This window comes from Suricata suricatta, chromosome 10, assembly GCF_006229205.1.
Source record: "Suricata suricatta isolate VVHF042 chromosome 10, meerkat_22Aug2017_6uvM2_HiC, whole genome shotgun sequence".
NCBI lineage: Eukaryota > Metazoa > Chordata > Mammalia > Carnivora > Herpestidae > Suricata > Suricata suricatta.
This window is the reverse complement of record NC_043709.1, coordinates 87,525,969-87,547,750: the sequence shown is the minus strand read 5'-3', so window position 1 is coordinate 87,547,750 and position 21,782 is coordinate 87,525,969. Positions and strand designations below refer to the sequence as shown.

General features: G+C 37.7%; 1 protein-coding gene across 6 annotated transcripts in view; it reads left to right on the top strand.

Annotated features, from left to right (window-relative positions):
* Positions 1–21,782, top strand: part of PLEKHA5 (pleckstrin homology domain containing A5) — a 238,695-nt gene that overhangs the window by 6,475 nt on the left and 210,438 nt on the right. Inside the window, exons 4-5 of one of the 6 annotated variants that reach the window (XR_003914593.1) lie at positions 703–821; positions 1,206–1,635. The exons of 4 other annotated variants lie outside the window; for them this stretch is intronic. Coding sequence is in view for 1 of the 2 variants with exons in the window: in XM_029955017.1 (XP_029810877.1) it covers positions 1,206–1,209 (4 nt within the window). In the remaining variant the exon portion in view is untranslated. Of the gene's footprint in view, positions 1–702; positions 822–1,205; positions 1,636–21,782 lie in introns of those variants that run through there. One more of the 6 variants, XM_029955017.1, reaches the window with a different exon arrangement.

The window sequence follows — 21,782 nt, the reverse complement described above, 5'->3', positions numbered from 1 at the left end:
AAGATAATTTTTTTCTGAGAAAAGTGTTTTTTCTGCATACCTTAAGCTAGATAGCTTCGAAATTATTACATATGTATAATAAATACATATATACAGTGTTTGAATTTGATTATTGAGTTTCCATATTGCTTTTTAACACTTAATTCATTTTATTTATCTTTAGGAAGAATGCAGAAAATTATCAGTAAATTTTGTAATTTATGAAGTGCAGCTTTAGATATCCAAATAACTTAGTTGATGAAGTACAGAAAATAATCTTATATATTTGAAAGTTATAAAGCTTTCTGCTTACTCCTTGAAAATACTGCTTAATGACTCTCTAATGACAGGTCACGGCAGCTTAAAATGGATGTGTCATTGACTATTCCTTTGTGCTTCAAAGCTTTAAGATGGTTAACTTCAAGTGCCAAATAAATCTTAAAACAATGCTCTCTGAATAGTGAAAAACTTTGTTCTGAGTATTTAAAGGTCATTGTCTTATGTGGTAAAATTGGGGATCATAAAAAGTCTGTGCAGGGTAATAAAGTAGTATGTAAATTTTGTAAGGTTGTATTTTCAAATTGGTTTTTTTTTTCTTGACTTAAAATTTTAAGTTCTAAAAATTGAACTTTTTCTTAGATATGCAAATGGAACAGTGTTTGATTTTTGGCTAATGAAGTTTCATTTCAGTATCTGCAATGGCTGGTTCTAATATGTGCTTAGAATTTCAGACTAACCTGCAATGAAGGGAATTCTAGTTTGACATAGCCATTCAAGGTTGCGAGTGAGAGGGAGAGACCGTGTCTCTTCATAGATGATCACAGTTTCATCTGTGAACAAAGGTAGGGTGTAACATAACTGCCACCAAGAATCTTAGAATATATTACTAAGTATTTGATATTTAAACTTGTTGGGTATATTAATACTATAATATGATTGGATATAGCAATATAATGCTTCAGAACAGTTATGGGCATTATATATTTCATATCCATAACAGAGAGTTTTGGATTATAATATGTGATTCTTAAGTGTATGAAGCAGTTTACACCAATCCATTAGGTACAACACAACTATGAACTATGGAAAAAACAGGCAGTGGGTTGAAAAAGGGAGATGGTGAGGAAAATATGAACTTATTTAGTGCTAAGTCCTTCAGCATATCGTTAGATGAATTTAATCTCCACAATGGCCTTTTATTGTTCTCTTTCCCTTTTTTTTTTCAGATGATGAAACTGAAGCTTAAAGAGGTTAAAGGCACATTGTAGGTCACATAGCCTCACTACTAGTCACTAGCATTCAAATTAAGATCTCTGGGCTAAAGCCCTTCGATACGTAAAAATACTCAACAGTATAATAGACCCTATAATATGTATTTCTCCATAAGTAGGTTGCTGGGGCTAGAGGTATTATTTCATGAAAACAAGTAGAGTAGTTAGGTTGGTAGGCCAACCTACAAATAAAAGTTTGTTTAACCTCCTAAAAACCCGTGACTAGTATTATATTAACAGGGTCTTGCAATTTGGTCATTCATTTACATTCACTCGGGAGCTCTTAGTAAATGCTGGGCACTGTTTCGGGTGTTCTGTAACACAGGGGGGAGACCCTGCCTTCCTGGGGCCTATACTTTAGCAGTAGAACAGACACTGAAACTTCAGATGGAAGAAACCTGTAATTAAAAAATAATATCTCCTGGGATACCTGGGTGCTCAGTTGGCTGAACTCTGACTATTGATTTTGGCTCAAGTCGTAATCTCACAGTCATGGTATCGAGCCCTGCATTGGGCCCTGTGCTGACATCATAAAGCCTGCTTGGGCTTCTCTCTTTCTCTCTCTGTCTCTCTCTCTCCTCTCTCTCTCTTTCTCTTTCTTTTTCTTTCTTTCTTTCTCTCTCTCTGCCCCCCCCACTTGTGTGAGTGCTCGCTGTCTCTCAAAATAGACATTTAAAAAAAATTAAAATTGTATCATCTTAAATTGGGAAAAGTAGAGTATTCTGTTTCCACAATTAGGAAAGTTTCAATGATGAAATGCATTTAGAGTTTCCAGAGTGGGACACCAGACTTCCAGTCTTTGTGAATTTTGTTGTGGAATCCATTCTCCTTTTTAGCCCCATGCCCACTGCCGGGACCAGGCCTGCTCAGCTTGTCTTTATAGTTTCTGTGGGTAGTTAATGCCTCGCACCCAGTCAGTCTCTAAAAGTTGTGTCAGCGTTGGTGACGTGGCTTCCAGACTGTGAAGGAGTTAATTAGGACCAATTAAGAGGCTTCCTCACAACTCAGATAGTTGCATTTTGAGAACTTTTTTGGGTTCCCTTAATGTGGGTAAATTTCTTTGTTTTTTCTTATTCTCAAAGGTCTGGTATATCTTTAGGAAGGGGCAAGAGATGAAGAGTAGAAAAATATAAAGTTAGTTAGAAGAGTGAGAATTAGAGGCCCTGGAGACTGACCAGATGTATACATCCCTGTTATAGCCACCTTGATCTGTTTGTGATAAAGTGTTTCTTAGCATTTGTTGATAAATGCATCTCTCCTGTGACTTTTTAATTTTTCTATAATAGATATGTATAAATTGGGTCAAATGTGAAAAGTTACATACAGACCTGAGGGTGAGGATGGAATTCAGAGGGGTTGATGTAAAGGACTCGTAGGGTAAATTCATGGGGGTGGGGACCATGTATAATGTGTGTGATGTCTAGTGATAACTACCATGCTGCTAAGTGATGTTAATTAACGTTAGAAAATGCTAAGATACGAGGCGCCTGGGTGGCTCAGTAGGTTAAGCCTCTGGCTTCGGCTCAGGTCAGATCTCACGTTCGTGGGTTCGAGCCCCGCGTCAGGCTCTGTGCTGACAGCTAGCTCAGAGCCTGGAGCCTGCTTCCAGTTCTGGGTCTCCTTCTCTCTCTGCCCCTCCCCCTCTCATGCTCTGTCTCTCTCTGTATCAAAAATAAATAAAACATTAAAAAAAATTAAAAAAAAAAAGAAAATGCTAAGATACTATTTGGAGCTATATCGTGTCTGGTCTTCGAATGGCAGGTTGAGGTTTTTGTTTTCTAGCTTGCCAAGCAGACGTTTTTTGGTTATAGCATTAACAGTGTGAAGTGAAGGGTTCACCCCCCCAATATACAGAGTCTTTTATTGCTGTCCATTCAAAGATGGAAAAAGAAAATAGGACGTAAAGCTTCCTTACTCATAGGTGTATCTGCTGCCAAATAGCAGTGAAAATTAGAGTAATTTCACAATAAATGCCCTAGCCAACAAGGCAAAAGGTTTCTGAATCCATGGGGTTTTTTGAATTTTCAGTTTCTTATTTTCCTGTAATGTAACTTTTTTTATTAAATAGTTTATTACCAAGTTGGTTTCCATATAACACTCAGTGCTCTTTCCCACAAGTGCCCCTCTCCATGACCGTCACCCCCCTTCCCCTTCCCCCTCGAAGTGAAGGTTTTAAGGGAGATTTAATATAGGCAGATGGATTAGAAAGGGGCAAACCTGGAATCAGGGAGACCAAGTTTTGGATCTGTTGCTATATTCATCTGTGAGTTAGTTGCTTGAACCAAGTTAGTAGTAGCAGGAATGGAAAGAAAGAAGGCCATCCATCAAAGATATTAAAGAGGAGTTGACAGGCTCTAGGACTCCTGCTGATCTAGGAGGTTGACAGAGGAAGAGGTCAGAAGCTACTCAAAGCGTTTGTGTCTGAGTGGCTACAAGAATGATTGGTACCCCTGACCAGAATAAGGGAGGAGGTGGGGGGAAAGCTCTTGGTGGAAGTGTTAATCATGGTTTCATCTTTGAGCTGCTCGATAGGACGTAGTATTTTAGGTGGCTAAAACTGGCCTTCCCAAAGAGTTCCCAACATTATCTTCTATTTCTCCTTCACAAACAAGAAATACAATCTTTTCTTCCCCCAAAATCCTATTCCAGCTACCTAGTAGACTGTGTATATGTGTAAATCCAAGCCAGGAATGTCATAGTCCTCCATCCAGTTATTCATTCAACAAATACTTACTGTGTGCCAAATGCTATAGGCTTTGTGAAGGACAGACATGGACCTTGCTTGTAAGGAGCATACAGTTGCTTTGTGGGAAAGGCCAAATATATACTTGTAGATGGTGATACATTCTGTGAAGTGTACATGGTGCTTTGACCAGATATATGGAGCAGACCTGGCCCAATACGAGGGTTACTGGAAGAGGAGTTCCTCACAGATAGGAGAAATAAGCCTGCCTCTGAAAGTTCAGCAGTGAAATTCCCAGAGTGGATCAGAACAAAGCACAAAATCCTCTGAAAAATGAAGACTAAATAGCATCTTGGGCTTGAGACTGGACCGTACCATGAAAGTTTTGCTGTATCTGAAGATTTGGGGTGGATTGGTGTGGTATACAACTTGAATAAAAGGAGGAAAACTGTGGGAGGAAGTTACTCTCCATCATAAAATAGAGAGCAAGGCTTCACCAACTGGCTTTGATGATTATTTTAGTCTCAGTGACAGGGCCTTCCGATCACTTATTCACAGATAACATTCTTTCTTGCAATTCTCTTCAACGCATTTTGAACTCCTAAATGTGCCTTAGGTGATCATTAAACAAAATAGACCAGAAAACTGTCCTTCTGGGGAGCAGAATGGGGGTCGGGGGGCAGAATGTCAGACGAAGTAAGCATGAGTAAATAGATAAATTTTAGACTATGTGATAATATGCAAGTGCTGTAAGACAAAAATAGGGCAGGTTCTGGTCATCGGAGAGGAATGATGAAGAATGAATGTGGGAAGAAAGGAGCTGAAATAGAGAAGTAACGGGACTGTTGGGGCCCCGTTGGTTGGTGTGATTGGCTGTGACTTAGGCAGGTGGAACCACTGCTGCTGAGTAGATGAGGCACGTGATCCGGCTTTGCCCTTTGAAAGAGTCCCGCTGACCACTGCGTGAGGAGATTTGGGAGAGCTAACAGCCCCTCCAGAGTAAGTTCTCTTCCCCATCAGATCTTCTCCTTATTATTTTTCCTTCTTAGCATTTAACAAGATTATGCTTAAATATTGAATTGTGTAATTACTGTGTTTCTTTTAAGCTGCCTGATTATCAGTTACCGTTAATTTAATAGCAGCTTTTCTGGGGAAAAGAGAGCGCCATGACCATATTAAATAAGCCTCTCTGTCCTTACTTCAGAAACAATATATTTAAAAAGTACATGTTAGAATCAAGGCAACGCTTGTTTAATGCCTGCTTGTTCGCTTTGTGTATGTATGGTAGGTAAGATTCATGAAAAGCAGTCTTGTTCATTGCTGTTTATTGAGTCCATCAACCTAAGCTTTTCTCATAGTAGGTCTTCAGTAAATATCTATTGACTGGGTTTTGATAACAGCCAACTTAATTCCATGTTTATTCAGAAACCTCAAAATTTGCCTCCTTGTGAAATTTAAATATTCTCTCCATGTAACATTTATCTATCCAATATGAATTAGTAAATCATCTGTTTCTCGGGTCTGGTGTAGGATTCTTTATGAGGCAGAAAGGATCTGCTTAGAGACCTGATTGTCGGACCTGATCCATGACTATGCCAAGAGAATGCAGGGACCTCTCTCTCTCTCAAGAGACAGCTGAAATCCAGACCTTACAACTGCCCATGACATTTACATTTAGAAACTTTCCCATCAGACTGCTGTTGCTTCTGGAGCACAAGGGAGACCTTGACATCTGCTGCTGTGAATAGCATGGGTAAAGCAGACGTAGACCAAACATTAATTCACTGTGAAATGTGTGGATCCTATAGAAACCTGAGAGAAATAGACAGTAGTGCTCATGTAGTACAGATGATAGAAGTTTTAGAGCCAGCTGGGGAACTGTGTGGCCACTTGGGAGTAGCCTCTGAGCTATTTGGGAATTATTCTCTGAAGTGGCCAGCAATTTCAGAAGCACTCAACTCTTTGAAGTCATAATAATCTTTATGTTTTCTGCATCTGGTGCATAATAGGCAATTAGATGTTTGAAATGAAGACCTATTACAGATCTCTAAAAAAAAAGTTTTTACCCAAATATGAACATCCCAGGGCATTTTTCTGCTTCTTGTCACCCAGTGAGAATTTTTATTGTGGCAAATGTCAGTGACCCAAAGCCAACGGTATAAGCCAAAACAAAACTGTTTTTCCACATTAATTCCAGGAGTGATACAAATGAATTCTTCAAGGCTCTTACCTTTTTTCACTTTAGAAAGCTTTCCATTTAATCGGAAGTCCAAAAGGTAAGGCTTCTTTTCCATACTCAGAAAAATCTTGGATAGGACTTTGACCACCTTGAATCACAGCAAAGACTGACCCCCTGGTCTTCAGCAATTTTGTATCCTTGGCTGTAGCCAAAATTACTATTGGCAAGCCTTCCAGAAACCATGTGATTGGAGAGAAAGATCCAGTTCACCAGAGGAAACAAGGGTGTGAAAGACTACAAGATCAGAGATCTGATGCTTCTCCCTTATAGTATAGTACAAAGTGCTCAGGGCCGGGGAGATGGCAAACCTGAACATCTGCCGAATTCCAAGAAGTGATGGTATCACTGATCTTCAAGGAAGCTTTGTACAGTACCTTGCAGAGTGCGTAGTTGAGAAACTAAGCAGGATGGGTCAGGCCTAGACCTGGGAGAATGGAGTGGAAGTGTTGAATTCTAAGGAAGAAACTAGAAATCAATACTAAACTGGCTGTCTTGAGCAAAGGAGATGGAGGAAATCAACTTTGATTTAGTACAGGTAGCAGTGGACCCCCCAGTGTGATCAAAACGCCACCTGCTGTGGTAGGCCAGTGATGCCACTTCTGACATGAATTGCCAAATAGTGTCAGTGCTTGAGTAATGCTACCAAAACTTGCTACATATCTCCTGTTTCTTATCGTTTCCAAAAGAGATTCTTACACATTATTTTTTTAGATAGGCATGGTCTTAAAAGAATTCGCCTCTGAGATGAAAAATAGTTTTAGTCTTCACACTGAGTTCATTCCAGCAGCTTTTGCTAAACTTGGTTGAAGGTGCATATAGCATCCATTTTATTAAATATTTATAAAGCTGTTCAAACTAAAATTTAAAACACAGTGAAGTAGAACAGTATAGCAGAGTCTTGAAATGAATTCCTTGCCCAGCGTCATAGTACAAAACAGTGATGGAAGGAAAGTAACATGTTAAATTTAGTCAGTTTTTTTATCTGTTGAAAATTAATCTTTTGTACTACATTTATTTTTTTTTTAATTTTTCATGTTTATTTATATTAGAGAGCGTGAGTGAGAGAGGGGCAGAAGGAGACTGAGAATCTGAAGCAGGTCCCAGGCTCTGAACCGTCAGCACAGAGACCAGTGTGGGGCTCAACCCATGACCTGTGCAGTCATGACTGAAGCTGATGTTGGATGCTCAACCGACTGAGTCACCCAGGCACCCCTGTACTACGTTTATTTTGGAAAAAATTGTTCTATCCCAGAATATAGATGCATTGTAATAATGATGCCATTTAAAATAATTCACTAGGGGTGTGGGGGTGTCTCAAATGGTTGGGCATCCAAATCTGATTTCGGCTCAGGTCATGATCTCACAGTAAGGAGATGAAGCCCTCTGCGCTGGGTGTGGAGCCCACTTAAGATTCTGTCCCTCTCCCCCTTCCCTTGCTCACATGCATGCACTCTCTCAAAAAATAAAAATAATTCACTACAGAATTATCAGAGAATGATTCCAAGTCAAGTAAGAATCTGTCTTTAATGTGTGTGCTTTTCTCTCAACCTGTTTTTTTTTTTTTAATGATTATTTTTGAGAGAGAGTGCACGTGTGTGTGGGAGCGTGCACAAGCAGGGGAGGGGCAGAGAGAAGAAGACAGACTTTGAAGCAGGCTCCAGGCTCTGAGCTGTTAGCATAGAGCCTGACGCGGGGCTCAAACTCCAGAAGTGTGCCGCTTAACTGACTGAGCCACCCAGGCACCCGTTTCCAACCTTTTTTTATAATGTTTTTTTTCCCTGATCATAGAAGTTTTATAATTTTGTTATAAATACATTTGGGAAAAAACTAAAGATTGTGGAGAAAATAATCACCCAATCCTATTGTGCCAAGAGAATTTGTTAATGTATATATGCATACATATATATTTTTTTAAGTTTTGGGTCTTATTGATAATATTGTGTTGAATACTATTATTTTCATTAGTTATACTGTGTGTCCCTATGTTATGTATTCATTAGAAGATTTTTAAGTAACTATGATGTTCTCTTTTGTGAATATATAATTGTTTAAACATTTCTCTATTAGATGGCTATATTTTCTATGTTTTGCTATGAGAAAGTCCTATGTAACATTCTTATAATGCATGTATATTTCCTAGACGTTGAGTTATTTGGAAAGGATATGACCTTTTTAAAAGGTTCAGTACCTTAACATTTTGCCAAATTGCTCTCTAGAAGATTTGTATACATTTATGTTCTCTCCTGCAGTATATGAGAGTATTTGAAAGTGCCCCCATTTCTCCACACCTGCAAAAAACACTCTTGATTGGACTGGTGAAGCTTAAAGGTGACTGATAGACAGTCTACATGGATTGTTGTTAGTGATACAGATGGTTTAGAACAGGGATTAGTCTTCCAGTTACTTGTTGTCACATAACCAACTACTCCAGATCTTGGCTTTAAACAGTAATGATTTATAGTTTCTTCCTTTTCTTTTTCTTTTTTTATTTTTTTACATTTATTTATTTTTGAGAGAGAAACAGACAGTGTGACTAGGGGAGAGGCAGACACAGAATGCGAAGCAGGTTCCACGCTCTGAGCTGTCAGCACGGAGCCTGATGTGGGGCTCTAACTCATGACCTGTGAGATCATGACCTGAGCCCAAGTTAGACGCTTAACCGGCTGAGCCATCGAGGCGCTCCAGTTTCTTCCCTTTCTTTGGGTTGACTGGGCTCAGCTAGGTCATTCCTATTCTTTGTGGTATAATTGAGTATTCAGCTGGAACTTGGAGGCCAGCTTCTGGATCAGTAGGAAAGCATATTGTGATGGGTTAGTGATGTTTGTAAGGGCTTAAATGAGGAGGTGGGTATACTGGTTGTCATTAACATCCTTTAATGTCTGTGAACATATATCATAAAGCCACAGACCTAAAAAATGAAAGCAATTCATGAAGTTGTATGTAAGCCCAAATAGTTTAAAAATATTTGAGTATTTGAGTCAAATGAGTCTTACACTTTTGTTCATCCTGGTTTCATGTTGACAATTAATACAGTTGGTGTAGAATAAAATATCAGTGATAGTCTCACCGATGCATGTGTATTATATTCGTAGTCTCACATTTGCATGTATATTTATGTGGGGAGAGTTTTAAGTGCTTGACTGAGTTGTCAACTTGACCTTTGGAACAACTCATGTGATTTAAACAGTAATTATCAGTGGCAGTATTTTTAGTAGGCACGAAAACATTGCATTCAAAGAGGGACTTACAGGAAAAATACTGTTACTCCATACTATCTTGTCTTTTCTTTGCATTCATGTGCGTGTGTGTGTAAACAAAATTGAGATTTACCTAAAAAATGAGATTGTGCTGTGTATAGTTTTTATTTAATGTCTTATGTCTTTTCATATTAGTAGTTATAAGTTAGTTTCAGTAGCTACAAAATTTGCTTTGATTATTTAGCCATACCCATTTTGTTGGACATTTAAGTTAAAAATTTTTTTTTCCAATTTCTGAAAGTGTGTAGTAAACATACTCATACATAAACTTTGTGGTCATTTGCAAATATTTTTAGAAAATATATGTTAGATGTGTCATTGCTGGCTTAGGCCATATGTCTATTTTAGCTTCTGGTAAATATAGTAAAATCCTGCTATCCATGGTAAATGGGATCTAAAAATATTGAAATTATTAAAATGCATATTTATAAGATTAATGAAAACATTATTTTCTCACTAAGACCATGGAGTCACAAAAAAAAGGAATAGAAAAGTGATAAAAAGTGACACATTGTCCAAAATGGACTGCATAATGAATTAGAAAACCCCAGATCACAGTGCATTCAATTCCTGAATTCGTTTGGGAATTGGAGTTGGGCCACCTATTGGAACCATTTGATAGTCACATTCAGATTAATGGTTTTAATATTTGTGGTTTAAACTTAGTCCAGCTGTCTTCCAAAAAATCTTTACCATTTTATCCTTGAACCAGGCAGTGTTTGGAGTTATCCTCTCTCATATTCTTGCCAGCACGTGGTATTCCCAGACTTAAGTTTTGGCTAATCCAATGGACAATGGACAGAAACGGTATCTTGTTTGAATTTGCATGTTCTTGGTTTTGGTTTTGACTCTATTTGGCATCTTTTTTCCTACTTGTTGCCAGTTTGAATGTCTTCTGTGAATTGTCTCTTCCATGTATTTTCTGTTTTTCTGTTCTGTCATAGATTGGTATTTTCGATGCCTGACCTAGTTAGCTTAGTAGAGATCTCCAAAGTATTTTTGTTTTTGTAACCCTACAGGTAAAAAGTTTTTGATTATACTCCCCCATTATATATGTATTTATAAATTATGTACGTGAATTGCTGTCATTTCATGTCTTACATATTAGTAAAGCTTACTTTTTCTTATTTTATCATGATTTGAAAATTCATGTATGTATGGGTGCTAAATATGGTTTCCCACAGCCCAATGGAAAGTCTTGTGTGCATCCACCTAGAAAACCATGAGTTCAGAACTGTGATTTAGGCCCTTTGTCAGCCATTTAGATATGCCGGGAGTAGTGCGCTCTCTGTACCACAGTGTGCATAATATTTGTATTTCTGTGGGCACTGAGTAATCTAGTAGTAGAAAGTAGCCGTGGGTCAGACATTGGCTCTACTGCTTCTATTAACCGTATGACTTTGAGAACCTGTCTTAATTCTCTTATGTACCAGTTTCTTCTTGTCTTGCCTATTATATAGGCTAACAGTGTTATGAGTTAATTTATATAAACAAACTCTAAAAACTGTAAAACATGGTATAGTTTTTGAAATACCTGTGTATTTATTTATTTTTAAAAATTTAATTCACATGAGTATTTGTTTTGCAAGTTCATAACATTGGGTAAAAAAAGAATTAAATGTCATTTATGCTGGAAAACAACTTAAGAATCAGGCCTACTAATAGTGGTTTAGAAACATTGTTCTAAGTCTCTATCCCATGTAGATTTTAGACCTCTTGAAGGAGGAACTTAACTGACACTTAGTGACTATTATGTGCAATAGCAAGTGTTAGTGATAGTGTAGTATATATTCAGTGATTTACATTTTTTTAATTTAATTTTTTAAAATGTTTCTTCATTTTTTGAGAGAGAGGGTGGGGACAGAGAGACACAGAGAAAAGATCTGAAGTGGGCTTTGCGCTGACAGCAGAGAACCCGATGTGGGGCTCTAACTCATCAACCACGAGATCATGGCCTGAGCCGAAGTCAGACACTTAACCAAGTGAGCTACCCAGGCACCTCTCTATTTAGTTTTTAAAATGCTGTTTTCTACCTAAGAAAGCCCTGTGATTTAGGAATTAGAAATCAATTTATTTCTGAATTGCCTGGTGGCGCTAAGAAAGACTTTCTTTAAAGAGTAAAGTAGCGCTTGTGCAGGGCTGCAGATAAAAAAGGCAGGACCTCGCTTCAGTCTATTCTCCAGGGTAATGAAGAATTTAAGGCATCATAACATTAGGGACTCCTACATAGGCAAGTGGAACTGAATTAAAAGGAGAGAATGCTAAAGGCAATATAGAATATAGTATGCCCAGGAGTTACTATGAGAAGGCATTTTGAAGGTAGATGTTACTGTTTTTAAAAAATATATTTTATAAATTTTTTTGAAAAAATGACTTTAGCTGTAGAATAAATTATCTATAGAAGAGGGTGAATGGAGGATGGAGAAGAACTGAAACCCTTGTCATTAGTGAAAAGGAATTTAAAAATTGAGATCACAACTGTGCAAATGTATAGGTTTGAAATACTTAAAAGATATGAATACTCAGGCTCAGCACAGGTGCTGGAAAACAGGCGTTCTCAGGCACGCACTGCTGGCTGGCACAGGCCAAGGCCTGACCAGGAGTGGCTGGAGTGGGCTGCGACTGAGGACTGTGGGCAGTGAGCCGAGAGAGGTCACATTCCTTCTAAACCCTCTCCTCTCCCTGCCGCTCATTCGGTTCTCAGAACAACCCCACAGGGTAGAAAGCAGGACAGGCCTCATCCAGTGCAGGTCACTAAACCTTTTATGCTTACCCAGATGAATGGAAAGGGGGTGGGGGTGGAACGTATACTTACTGTATCTATTTTCTAAAACTTAGTTGGAGGGGGTAAGAGACAGTAGGCAAACGAGAAATGAAATCCTTACTGAAATAATAGATGCATTGCTCAGAAACCTTTCACACCGAGAAATTTCTGTATTTTAGAATAGTATGATAAAAGGACAATGAAATTAACTATTATTATTATTTTTTACTGAGGACTTTTAGGTCATTTTGAACCTTTACCTAATAATCTAGAAATTTACAATCTCAAGTCAGCCCTGCTATTCTAATATGACTGATTTTCAGTTCGGCTGCTATTCCTTTCTCAGGGGAGCTGCAACCTCCCCCCCTTAAGTAAAAATAAAACCCCCAAAAACTGTAACTGAGAACAAGCAGTATTATTGGTAGGAGAAGTAAAATCCTTTGATGAGGTTTTAAATCCTTTTTGTGTAGAACAGCTCTTGCCTGGCCTGCTTTTAAAGCCTCATTGCAGAAAACCCAAAAATTAAAATATTTCATCATTTTTGGCTTTAATTCCTCAAAAGCATGAAAATAGAAATGAAATAGATTGAATCAAATAGATAGTGTTTAATTAATCTTCCTGTTATCAGTTATTGCTATATAGCAAACCATTTAAAAATTCAGTGGCTTAAAACAGTAACTGTATGTTATTTTGCACCCATCCCTGTGTTGGCTGGGCAGTTCATCTAGTTTCTGTTGGGTTTGCTCCTGTCTAAGATTAGCTGTGGGTCAGGTAGGAGAGTTGCTGATCTTGGCTGGTCTAGGATGGCCATTATCTGGGATGGTGGGAATGACTGGACGGTCTTTCACATGATCTCTCATCCTCCAGGAGCCTTGCCCAGGATTGCTCTTGTGGTGAAGGTAAATTCCAGGTGAGCAAGCAGAAGCGTTCCAGGTTTCTTAAGGCCTAGGCTCAGTACTGGAAGAACATCACTTCCACTGCTTTCTGTTGGCCAAAGAAAGTCGCAAGGCTAGCTCAGATTCAAGGAGTGGAGAAACAGACTCCCATCTTTTGAGGGAGGAATTAGAAATTCACATGGCAAGGTTGTAGATATGGGGGTGGGGGAGGGTGGGAGGTGGAGAATCGGAACATTTTGGTAATGCATATAGCACACATGTCAAAAATTATGGAACTCAGCTGAAGTTTATGGTTCCTCAGTCTTAACTAAGGGATTACACTTGATCATGGCCACACTGCTGATCATGTACTCCTTTGATTATATAGAAAATTAAATGGATGTGTGTGAGATTCTCTTCTTTATTAAATCTGTTAGCTCCTAGCTCCTGTAAAGTAGGGTTACTTCCCCCCTCCTCCACTTTTGATATTGTTTAGTTGGTTTGGTAGTCTCACTTGGGCTATGTCTGTTTAAGGTTCAGAATGGGCCCTGGTGCTTTTGTCGTGGAGGGTTGTGGTGGAGAAGATACTATAGGTTCAGTGTGTTTCTTTCAAATACAGACCTTCCTTCCTTCCCCTATCCTGCCCATACTTAAAACTGATTGATCAGGCACGCGCTGTCCTGTTAACATGCTGTTTTCCTCATGGCACATAGCACTGGCTCAAGTTCTTGTTATTGACGTTTTTTGTGGTTTGCCTTCCCCCACTAGCATGTAAGCTTCCTAAGAGCAGTAACTCTTCTGACCTGTTCACTACTGAATTCTCAGAGTTTAACACAGTGCCTTTCTCTTACTAGGAGATGCTCAGTAAATATTTGGTGAACAGTGTTGGGTTTTTCTTAATGTTTATTACTTCTTTTGAGAGAGAGAGTGTGAGCGGGGTGGGGGCGGAGAGCAGAGGATCCGAGTGGACTCTGCACTGACAGCAGCAAGCCCAATGTGGGGCTCAGACTCATGAACCATGAGATTATGACTTGACTCGAAGTCGGACACTCAACTGACTGAGCCACCCAAGTGCCCCATTTGTTGAACAGTGTTAGATGCTCTGTCTCTGGTACATTGTAGACACTCAGACACTCATTAAGTATTTATGCAGTCCTGAGGGAGGCTCATGAGAGCCAGTGAGGGAGGCAGTGAGAGCTCAGAGAAAATGAATAGTTGGAGCCACAGAGGGTTTTTCATGAATGCAATGGAAAGCAGATGAGCAGGAGAATTTAGGGTGATAAATTTATTAAAATGTTAGACCATTGGACTTCAGGCTGGGAAGGAAGGAGGTGGAGTAAGACTGATGGGCTGGAATAGAGATTCCCTCAAGACCAGAGAATCCACAGAGGGAAAGTAGTCAAATGTGTACTGGGAAGGTAGGGGCTATGTTGATGCCGTGTGATCACTGTGCCAGGTTATGGGCATGCATGGGCATGAATGAATGGCTCAGGTGGTTGAAGGACCTTGAGGGGTAGGAACTAAATAGCCGCTGTTAGAGAGTGGGCAGCCGTACAGCTGATGTCCTCAGGGGGAAGTCCTTGACAGCCAGGATATTGGGGTAATGCTTTGAGAAGAGGTGAGGGTACAGGGAAGTTTACTAATTAGGGAGCACCACTTCCATAGGTAGTTTAGTTTACAAAATAAAGATAGAATGGAGACTAGGTCAGGGACAGGAAGAACAAAGCCTTGTAGGGTGAATGCTGGGTAAGGGGATGGATTGAGAAGGGAATGGCGATGGTATGAATCTGTGCTTCAAGGGGCTCGATGGATCTAGTGTCAGGAGAGTCTGACAAAAGTGACCCTGGGACTAATGAACAGAAACCATTTTTCATTTGGCCAAGGGTGATGGTCAGCCCAGGAATTTTTGCCCTCTGCCCCTGTGAACGGGATAGACATATTTTGAACTCTTATGAGCTTACATAATAAGCAGACATAAATTAAACAGTTTTAGTCTTTCCGTTGTAGGTTTTTCAGAATGTCTTAAATATCTTCTTAAATAAGAAATGACATTTTTCAAATGTAAAATGTTTAGAAACATGAAACATTAATGATATATACAAATACTAGAGGACAGTGATTTAATTAGTTTATGTAGTACTGTTTATCTACTAAAATCCAAAGATCAGGATTTTCAAATTAGTATTTTTTATTTTTTAGTCATCGAGTTTTTTGTATTGGTATTAGAAGAAGTAGATGTTCTAAATGTAAATATTTAATCTCTTCTTTTTGCTGTTAGTCACTTTGGAAGTTCAAATTGTGTGGTGAACCAGAGCAAAATTTCATAATCTTGAAACCGCAAAGTTACCTAATAGAAAACAGAGTAGGAATGACAACAGTGGAAGATTTTATAAATTCCTGGAACCACCAGGAAATAATTTTAGGAAAGGTATTTGATTATAAGCTCATAAGTAGGGACTGTTTAATCTGAAGAATAATTAATAGTAATTACTTTGTTGTCTTTAACACTTTGGTCAGATTTATTCCATTGAAAGAAGCAAGGCAAGTTAAAATCCGTAGAATTTAACTGTTGGCTCATCTAGTTTGTTTTGTGCAGTTAGCAATCGTCTAACTACAATTAATTATTTATTTTACTGCTACTTCTATCTGATGCTAAGAATTTGTAAGCCTTTTTTGAGCATATGTTTCATTACAAAAAATTTAATACATGCCAAATTAATAGAACATTTGTCAGACAATATACACACAATACTTAATGCACATGATACTCAGCTTTAGATATAGATCATGTCTTGGATCTGTGAAGCCCCTCTTTCCCCTCCTCAATCCCATCCCTGTGACTTCTGTGGCCCCACCTCACAGACAACCACTATCCTGAGTGTGTTTATAACATTCTCACGTTTTGCTTCAATTTTACCACGTATGTCTGAGTCCATGTATAATAACACATGGTTTAGCTTCCCCTGTTACTTTTTTTTTTTAACTTTACAATGGTGAAGTTACTCCTGTGTGATTTGTTAATTTTGTTAAACACAGGTTTTGAGGAGGTACAATCAAAGTTGATGTGGTTTATTTTGACGACTGTAGTATTTCACTGTATGATTATACTACAGGTTAACCATTTTCCATTAGTGGACATTTGTTTCCTATTTTATGGCTATTATGTGAACATTATTGTGTGTCTCCTCATATACATTTGCAAGAGTTTTTCTAGAATATATAAGTATAATTGAGGTTACAAGGTATGTGCATTTCAACTTTTGAATATATTTATTTTCTGAAGTGGTTGTACTATTAAGCTTCCTCCAGCAGTATATGAGTTTTTTTCTTCTTGCTTCATATCTTTGTCAGCACTTAGTATTGTCTGGCTTGTACCTTTTTGACAATCTGGTGTTAGATATTTTCTTACTGTGGCTTTTACTTTGGATTTTCCAGATTAAAAAAATTTAGCATCTTTTATTAGGTTTATTGTGTATTTGTATTTCTTCTTCTGTGATATATATTTATATATTGTCTGTTTTACTTGGCATCTTTCCTTACGGTTGCAAATCTACTCTCCAGGTTTGTAACTTGCCTTAATTTTCTTTAAGGGCTCTTTTGATAAACATAATTCTTAATTTTAGTGTAATTATTAGTAGTCTTCTATAGGTTATGATAGGGTTTTTCCTCCCCCTTTCCGGTCCTTTTTATTTTTTTCCATATTAGTTCCTGTATTTCTTTGTATTGCTGGCTAGTACTTCTAGCACAGTGATAAATAGAAGCACCTGCCTTTCTGACTTAAAAATAACTGCTTCTGACTTTACCAATACTAAGTAAGAATGATATTTAATGAAGGTTTTTGGAAGGTGTCCCCTTCAAGTTAAGAAAATTCTCTGCTACTCCTACGTTGGTAAGAACTTTAATATAATGAATGAGTGAGTATTGAATTTTATTGAATATATTTTCTGCATCCATTGAAATTTGTTTTTTTAATTTTCTAGTTTTTGAAATGACTTTCGAAGTTTGCTGATTCAGTAGATTGCTGTGAATTATGTAATACACTTGTTAATGGTAAACCAACCTTGTATTCTTGGAATAAACCTAACTTGGTCATGATGTCCTTTCTATTTTATACATTGCTTTACTGGGTTTGTTGATATTTTGTTTAGGACTTTGACATTTATGACAATAAGTGAAATTGCCATGTAATTTCTTTCTTTTGTACTGTTGTCTGCCTTTAATATCAAGGTTATTCTTGCCCCAAAACATGAATTGGAGGATATTCTACTTTTTTTGTTCTGAGAGTTTACATGAGATTGGCATTCATTACTGAGGAAGGTATTGTTATAATTGGGGGGAGTTACATAATTTTTTGCTGTTATGGTGACTTTTCACTTTGTCTATAAAGTTCTTTTTTTTAAATTAAAAACAATTTTTTAAAAATATTTGTTTATTTTTGAGAGAGCATGAGCAGAGGAGGGACCACGAGATAAGGAGACCCAGAATCTGAAGCAGGCTCCAGACTCCCGGTGCAGGGCTTGAACTCACGAACTGTGAGATCATGACTTGAGCTGAAGTTGGATGCTTAACTGACTGAGCCACGTGGAGGCCCCCTTTAATTTTTGAAATTATGTTAGAAGATGGATATAAGCATAGAATTGATATATTTTACTAAGTGCAGAATATGTCAAAATGAATTTAGCATTTTATCATTAGGAAGGGACTTTGATCTTCCTTTATACTCAAGGCCTTGCCTATTTTGTCTGATTTTAATATAGCATTCAGCCTTCTTTTATCTAGTACTTGCCTACTATAACTCTTCTACTCCTTTATTGTTAAAAAAAAAAAAGAGCATCTTTTGTATATCTCTTTTTTTGTTGTTTTAAATTTTTTTTTTTTTTTTTTTTTTTACTTTTGAGAGACGGAGACAGTGTGAGCAGGGGAGGGTCAGAGAGAGGGAGACACAGAATCTGAAGACAGGCTCCAGGCTCTGAGCTAGCTGTCAGCTTCAGCTAGCTGAAGGTAATCTATAGTCTTTTATGTTTTATAGACCTCAGATATTTAGATAGCAGTAGATAAATTTTCACCTTAGTAGTTGACTTATAAGAGACATAGATTTCAGTATGTACCACAAATTCAGTAAGAAGTTATTAGAGGAAATGCCTGCTAAAAGGTCTTGATAATTTTGGAAGAAGTGATTTCAAGGAAGATTAGTGACTGTTCTTTTGTCTAGTTGGCATAGTTAAATATGCTGGTTAAATGCTTTTTGCTGTTTTGTTGTTTGTATTCATCGACGGGAGCAGAATGATTCATGGGTTTTTTAAACTTAACTAGAATCTCTTACTAATAATCTGATATTTATATTAGCTTTCTAGTGACTTAAAATAAAATGTCCTTTTTTATCAATATCTCAGCTAACACTGAGTGCCTTCTGTAATTAAGGTCTGTACCTTGTGAGTACAGAGAAATCGTAGGCTTTGCTCTGATGTTAACTTAACGCCAGATAAAAGTGAGAAACTTCTGGGGTGCTGGGTGGCCCCAGTCTCTTGAGTGTCCGACTCCTGATTTTGGCTCAGGTCACAATCCAAGGACCCTGAGATTGAGCCCTGCATTGGACTCTGCACCGAGCATAGAGCCTGCTGAAGATTCTCGTTCCTTCTGCCCCTCTCCTCTGCTCACACTCTCTCTTTAAAATTAAAAAAAAAGAAAAAGTGAGAACCCTCTTTCAGTGTCAGTATTGGGCTAAACTTACTCTGGGTTTATAGAGGCAGGACTGAGGCTTAGGAAGGAAGATGAAGCAAGGCGATGAGAAACAGTAAGGAAGAGTCAGGAAAGAAGGAAGGAATTCTACTGGGGGTGTGTAGGTGGAATAGAGTGGCACTGACAATTTCCTTCAGTTGCCTATCTTTAAATAGATTATTTAAAGATATATGTCTGAACTCTTAGCTTTATCTGAAGGCTCATTGTCACATACTGGGAAGACCTCATAAGCTCTGTATAAAGTAACTGAGGTGTGTTTTTATAATATCAGCTATATTTCCTGGCAAGAAGGAAATCCCAACAATCCCAAACTTGTTTTGATCATGAGATTAAATAAAAACGCTTTTATTAGATGCTTCTGAATATTGAACCCAACTCTATCTAGTAAGAGAGGCCTTGGCAGGGACAGAAGAAAGCAGGTCTTTCCTATGAAGTCCCTAAACCTTGGTTTTTCTTCAGGTCCTGTTTGTGTGTTACTCTGTTAGCCTTTAGTCGGACATCTTCCTCATCTGGAACAGTTTTGAATAAGATCTATAGATTTTCAAATAAGCTTCGGAATCATCTATATCAGGACTTTAAATGTGACTTACTTAGAATCAAATGGAATATATTTTCTTCTACAAAAGAAGGTAACAGTTTAAAGATGTGAATCACAATCTTGGGCATATAATATTAATCTATCTCGAATTTGTGCATTCAGGATTGCAAAGGCCTTCAGTTAGGTGACAAGATTCTATGAGAGAAAGAATTACTTTCTTATAATCTTCATAGTGAATCAAACACATAGGAAAAAAACAGTAACAAATTCTGGCTTCTGTGAAAGTGAGCATGAGAAACTGAGATCACATGGCTCTCTGAAAATAACTCATCTCTGATTGACCATCTTGTTTACCTTCAGAGACATTCCTGAAAAGTGTGCATTGAATGAATGGCCCTTTTTAAGTTTACATAGATAGACCCATGTGTACAGAGTAGGTAATTATTATCATTGCTACGTGTTGTTTTTGTTTGCTTTTTGAGACAATATTTGTATTAGAAAGTAGTTTCCATTTTACAGTCTTCCTTTTTGAAGCTTCCTGTATCAGTTATTATCTCACAAAATTAGTATTGCAGGGGCTTCCCTTGGAGTGTGTGCTTTAATTGGCAGAGGAATCAAAAAGCTTATCTAAGCTCCTATCTAGGAGCACTTTCTTGCTTTGGTTCTCCCCTCCCTCCCTACCCCCCCTTAGGGACTAGAACCAAGCCACCCATTACAACTTCCGCTGAACAGAAGAGGAAGTAATTGGGAGATTTTTTTAATAGAGCAGTGTAGAAAGTTGGTTGTGTGGCGTTTCTTAGGTTTAGTGGTAAAATTATATATGACACCGAATTTTATGTTTTAGTAAAAAAGCACACAAAAAAATCAGTATTCCATTTAAAATAAATATTTCTGGCATCCAAAGTGGTAACACTGCTGACTGTTGGTCCCTTACTGTAATAATCAGCTTATTTTACTTGTCACTTCCTTTTGTTTTCTCTAGTTTTATTGAGATGTAATTGATATATACCAAGCCATGCTTTTCTTATTAAACTACAGCTAACCAGCAGTAATCTTTTTATTATTGTCTTTTTATGCATTTGTTTGGTATGAAGTCTGGTTAGGAATTAAGGTTTTTTTCCCTCTTTTTATAGAACATGAAAAAATTAATGTATTTATTCAAACATTTGAGCCCCTAATATATGTTAAATTATTGAAAGTCTTTTGTAAAATAGTAGTGAACCAGACAGACCTGGCCCTTACGCTTGTGTATGTTATAGTCCAGACACAAACCCCTTTGCAATGAGTTTAAAATTACAAATCAAAAGTTTAAAAAATTTGGGGCACCTGATTCTTGATTTCGGCTCAGGTCATGATCTCACACAGTTCATGAGATCAAGTCCCACATTGGGGTCTGTGCTGAGAGTGCAGAGCCTGCTTGGGATTCTTTCTCTTCCTCTCTCTCTGCCCTTTTTCTGCTTGCTCACTGTCTCAAAATAAATGAACTTTAAAAAAAGAGTCTGAGAAATTTCAATAAATTTATTTTTTAATCGAATGAGAAAAGATGAAATGAACTGAGTATGTTATATAATCTGTCAGTGGGCTGTAAAGATGAAAGAGGCAAGAGCTACAAACCGTTTTTCTTACAACTTCAAAATTGATTTTGATAGTCATTATTTAGTAATGTAAAAACATTTATACAGTCTATTATTTGCTAGATAGAATGCTATACACTAGGGGCTAACAAATTGCAGGATAATAGTAGGGCTGTTTTTTTTTTAAGATTTTGAGAAGACAATTATTTGAATTAGAAACTACTTTTATTTGTTATTTTTAAGTTTTTGTCTACTTGTTTCATTTAATGTCTGCTGTTTCTGGAGCATGAAACTATGTTCCAGACACTCAGCTAAGAATTTTATGTGCATTACATCACTTACTGCATGCACCATATAGACCATGAGCACTTCTGTACCTGCCACTATGTAAGCTTTCCTCTGTTTACAAGTGAAGAACCTAAGCCTTAGAGAAGTGGCAGAACTGGGTTTCAGACTTGGGGTAGGTTGGCAGTTGTGGGTCTGCATCCTACCCAAAGAGATCTTTTAGCGGTTGAAGTAAATTTTGGTAAATTTATAGTAAGATTTTCACCTACAGTATAAATAATAGAGGATCAGATTATTTAAAATTTACCAATTCAGAAAGAGGTAATAGAAGATAGGAGTAGTAATCAACTATGGAATTAATTAATCATTTTAAGTAACCAGTATTGTGTCTTTATGACCAGCATTAAAAATAAAAAAACAATAGGACGCCTAGGTGGCTCAATTAAGCGTCGGGCTTTGGCTCAGGTCATAATTTCAGTTTGTGAGTTCGAGCCCTGCTTTGGGCTCTGTACTGACAACTCAGAGCCTGAAGCCTCTTTCAGATTCTGTGTCTTCCCCCCTCTCTCTCATATGTCTTC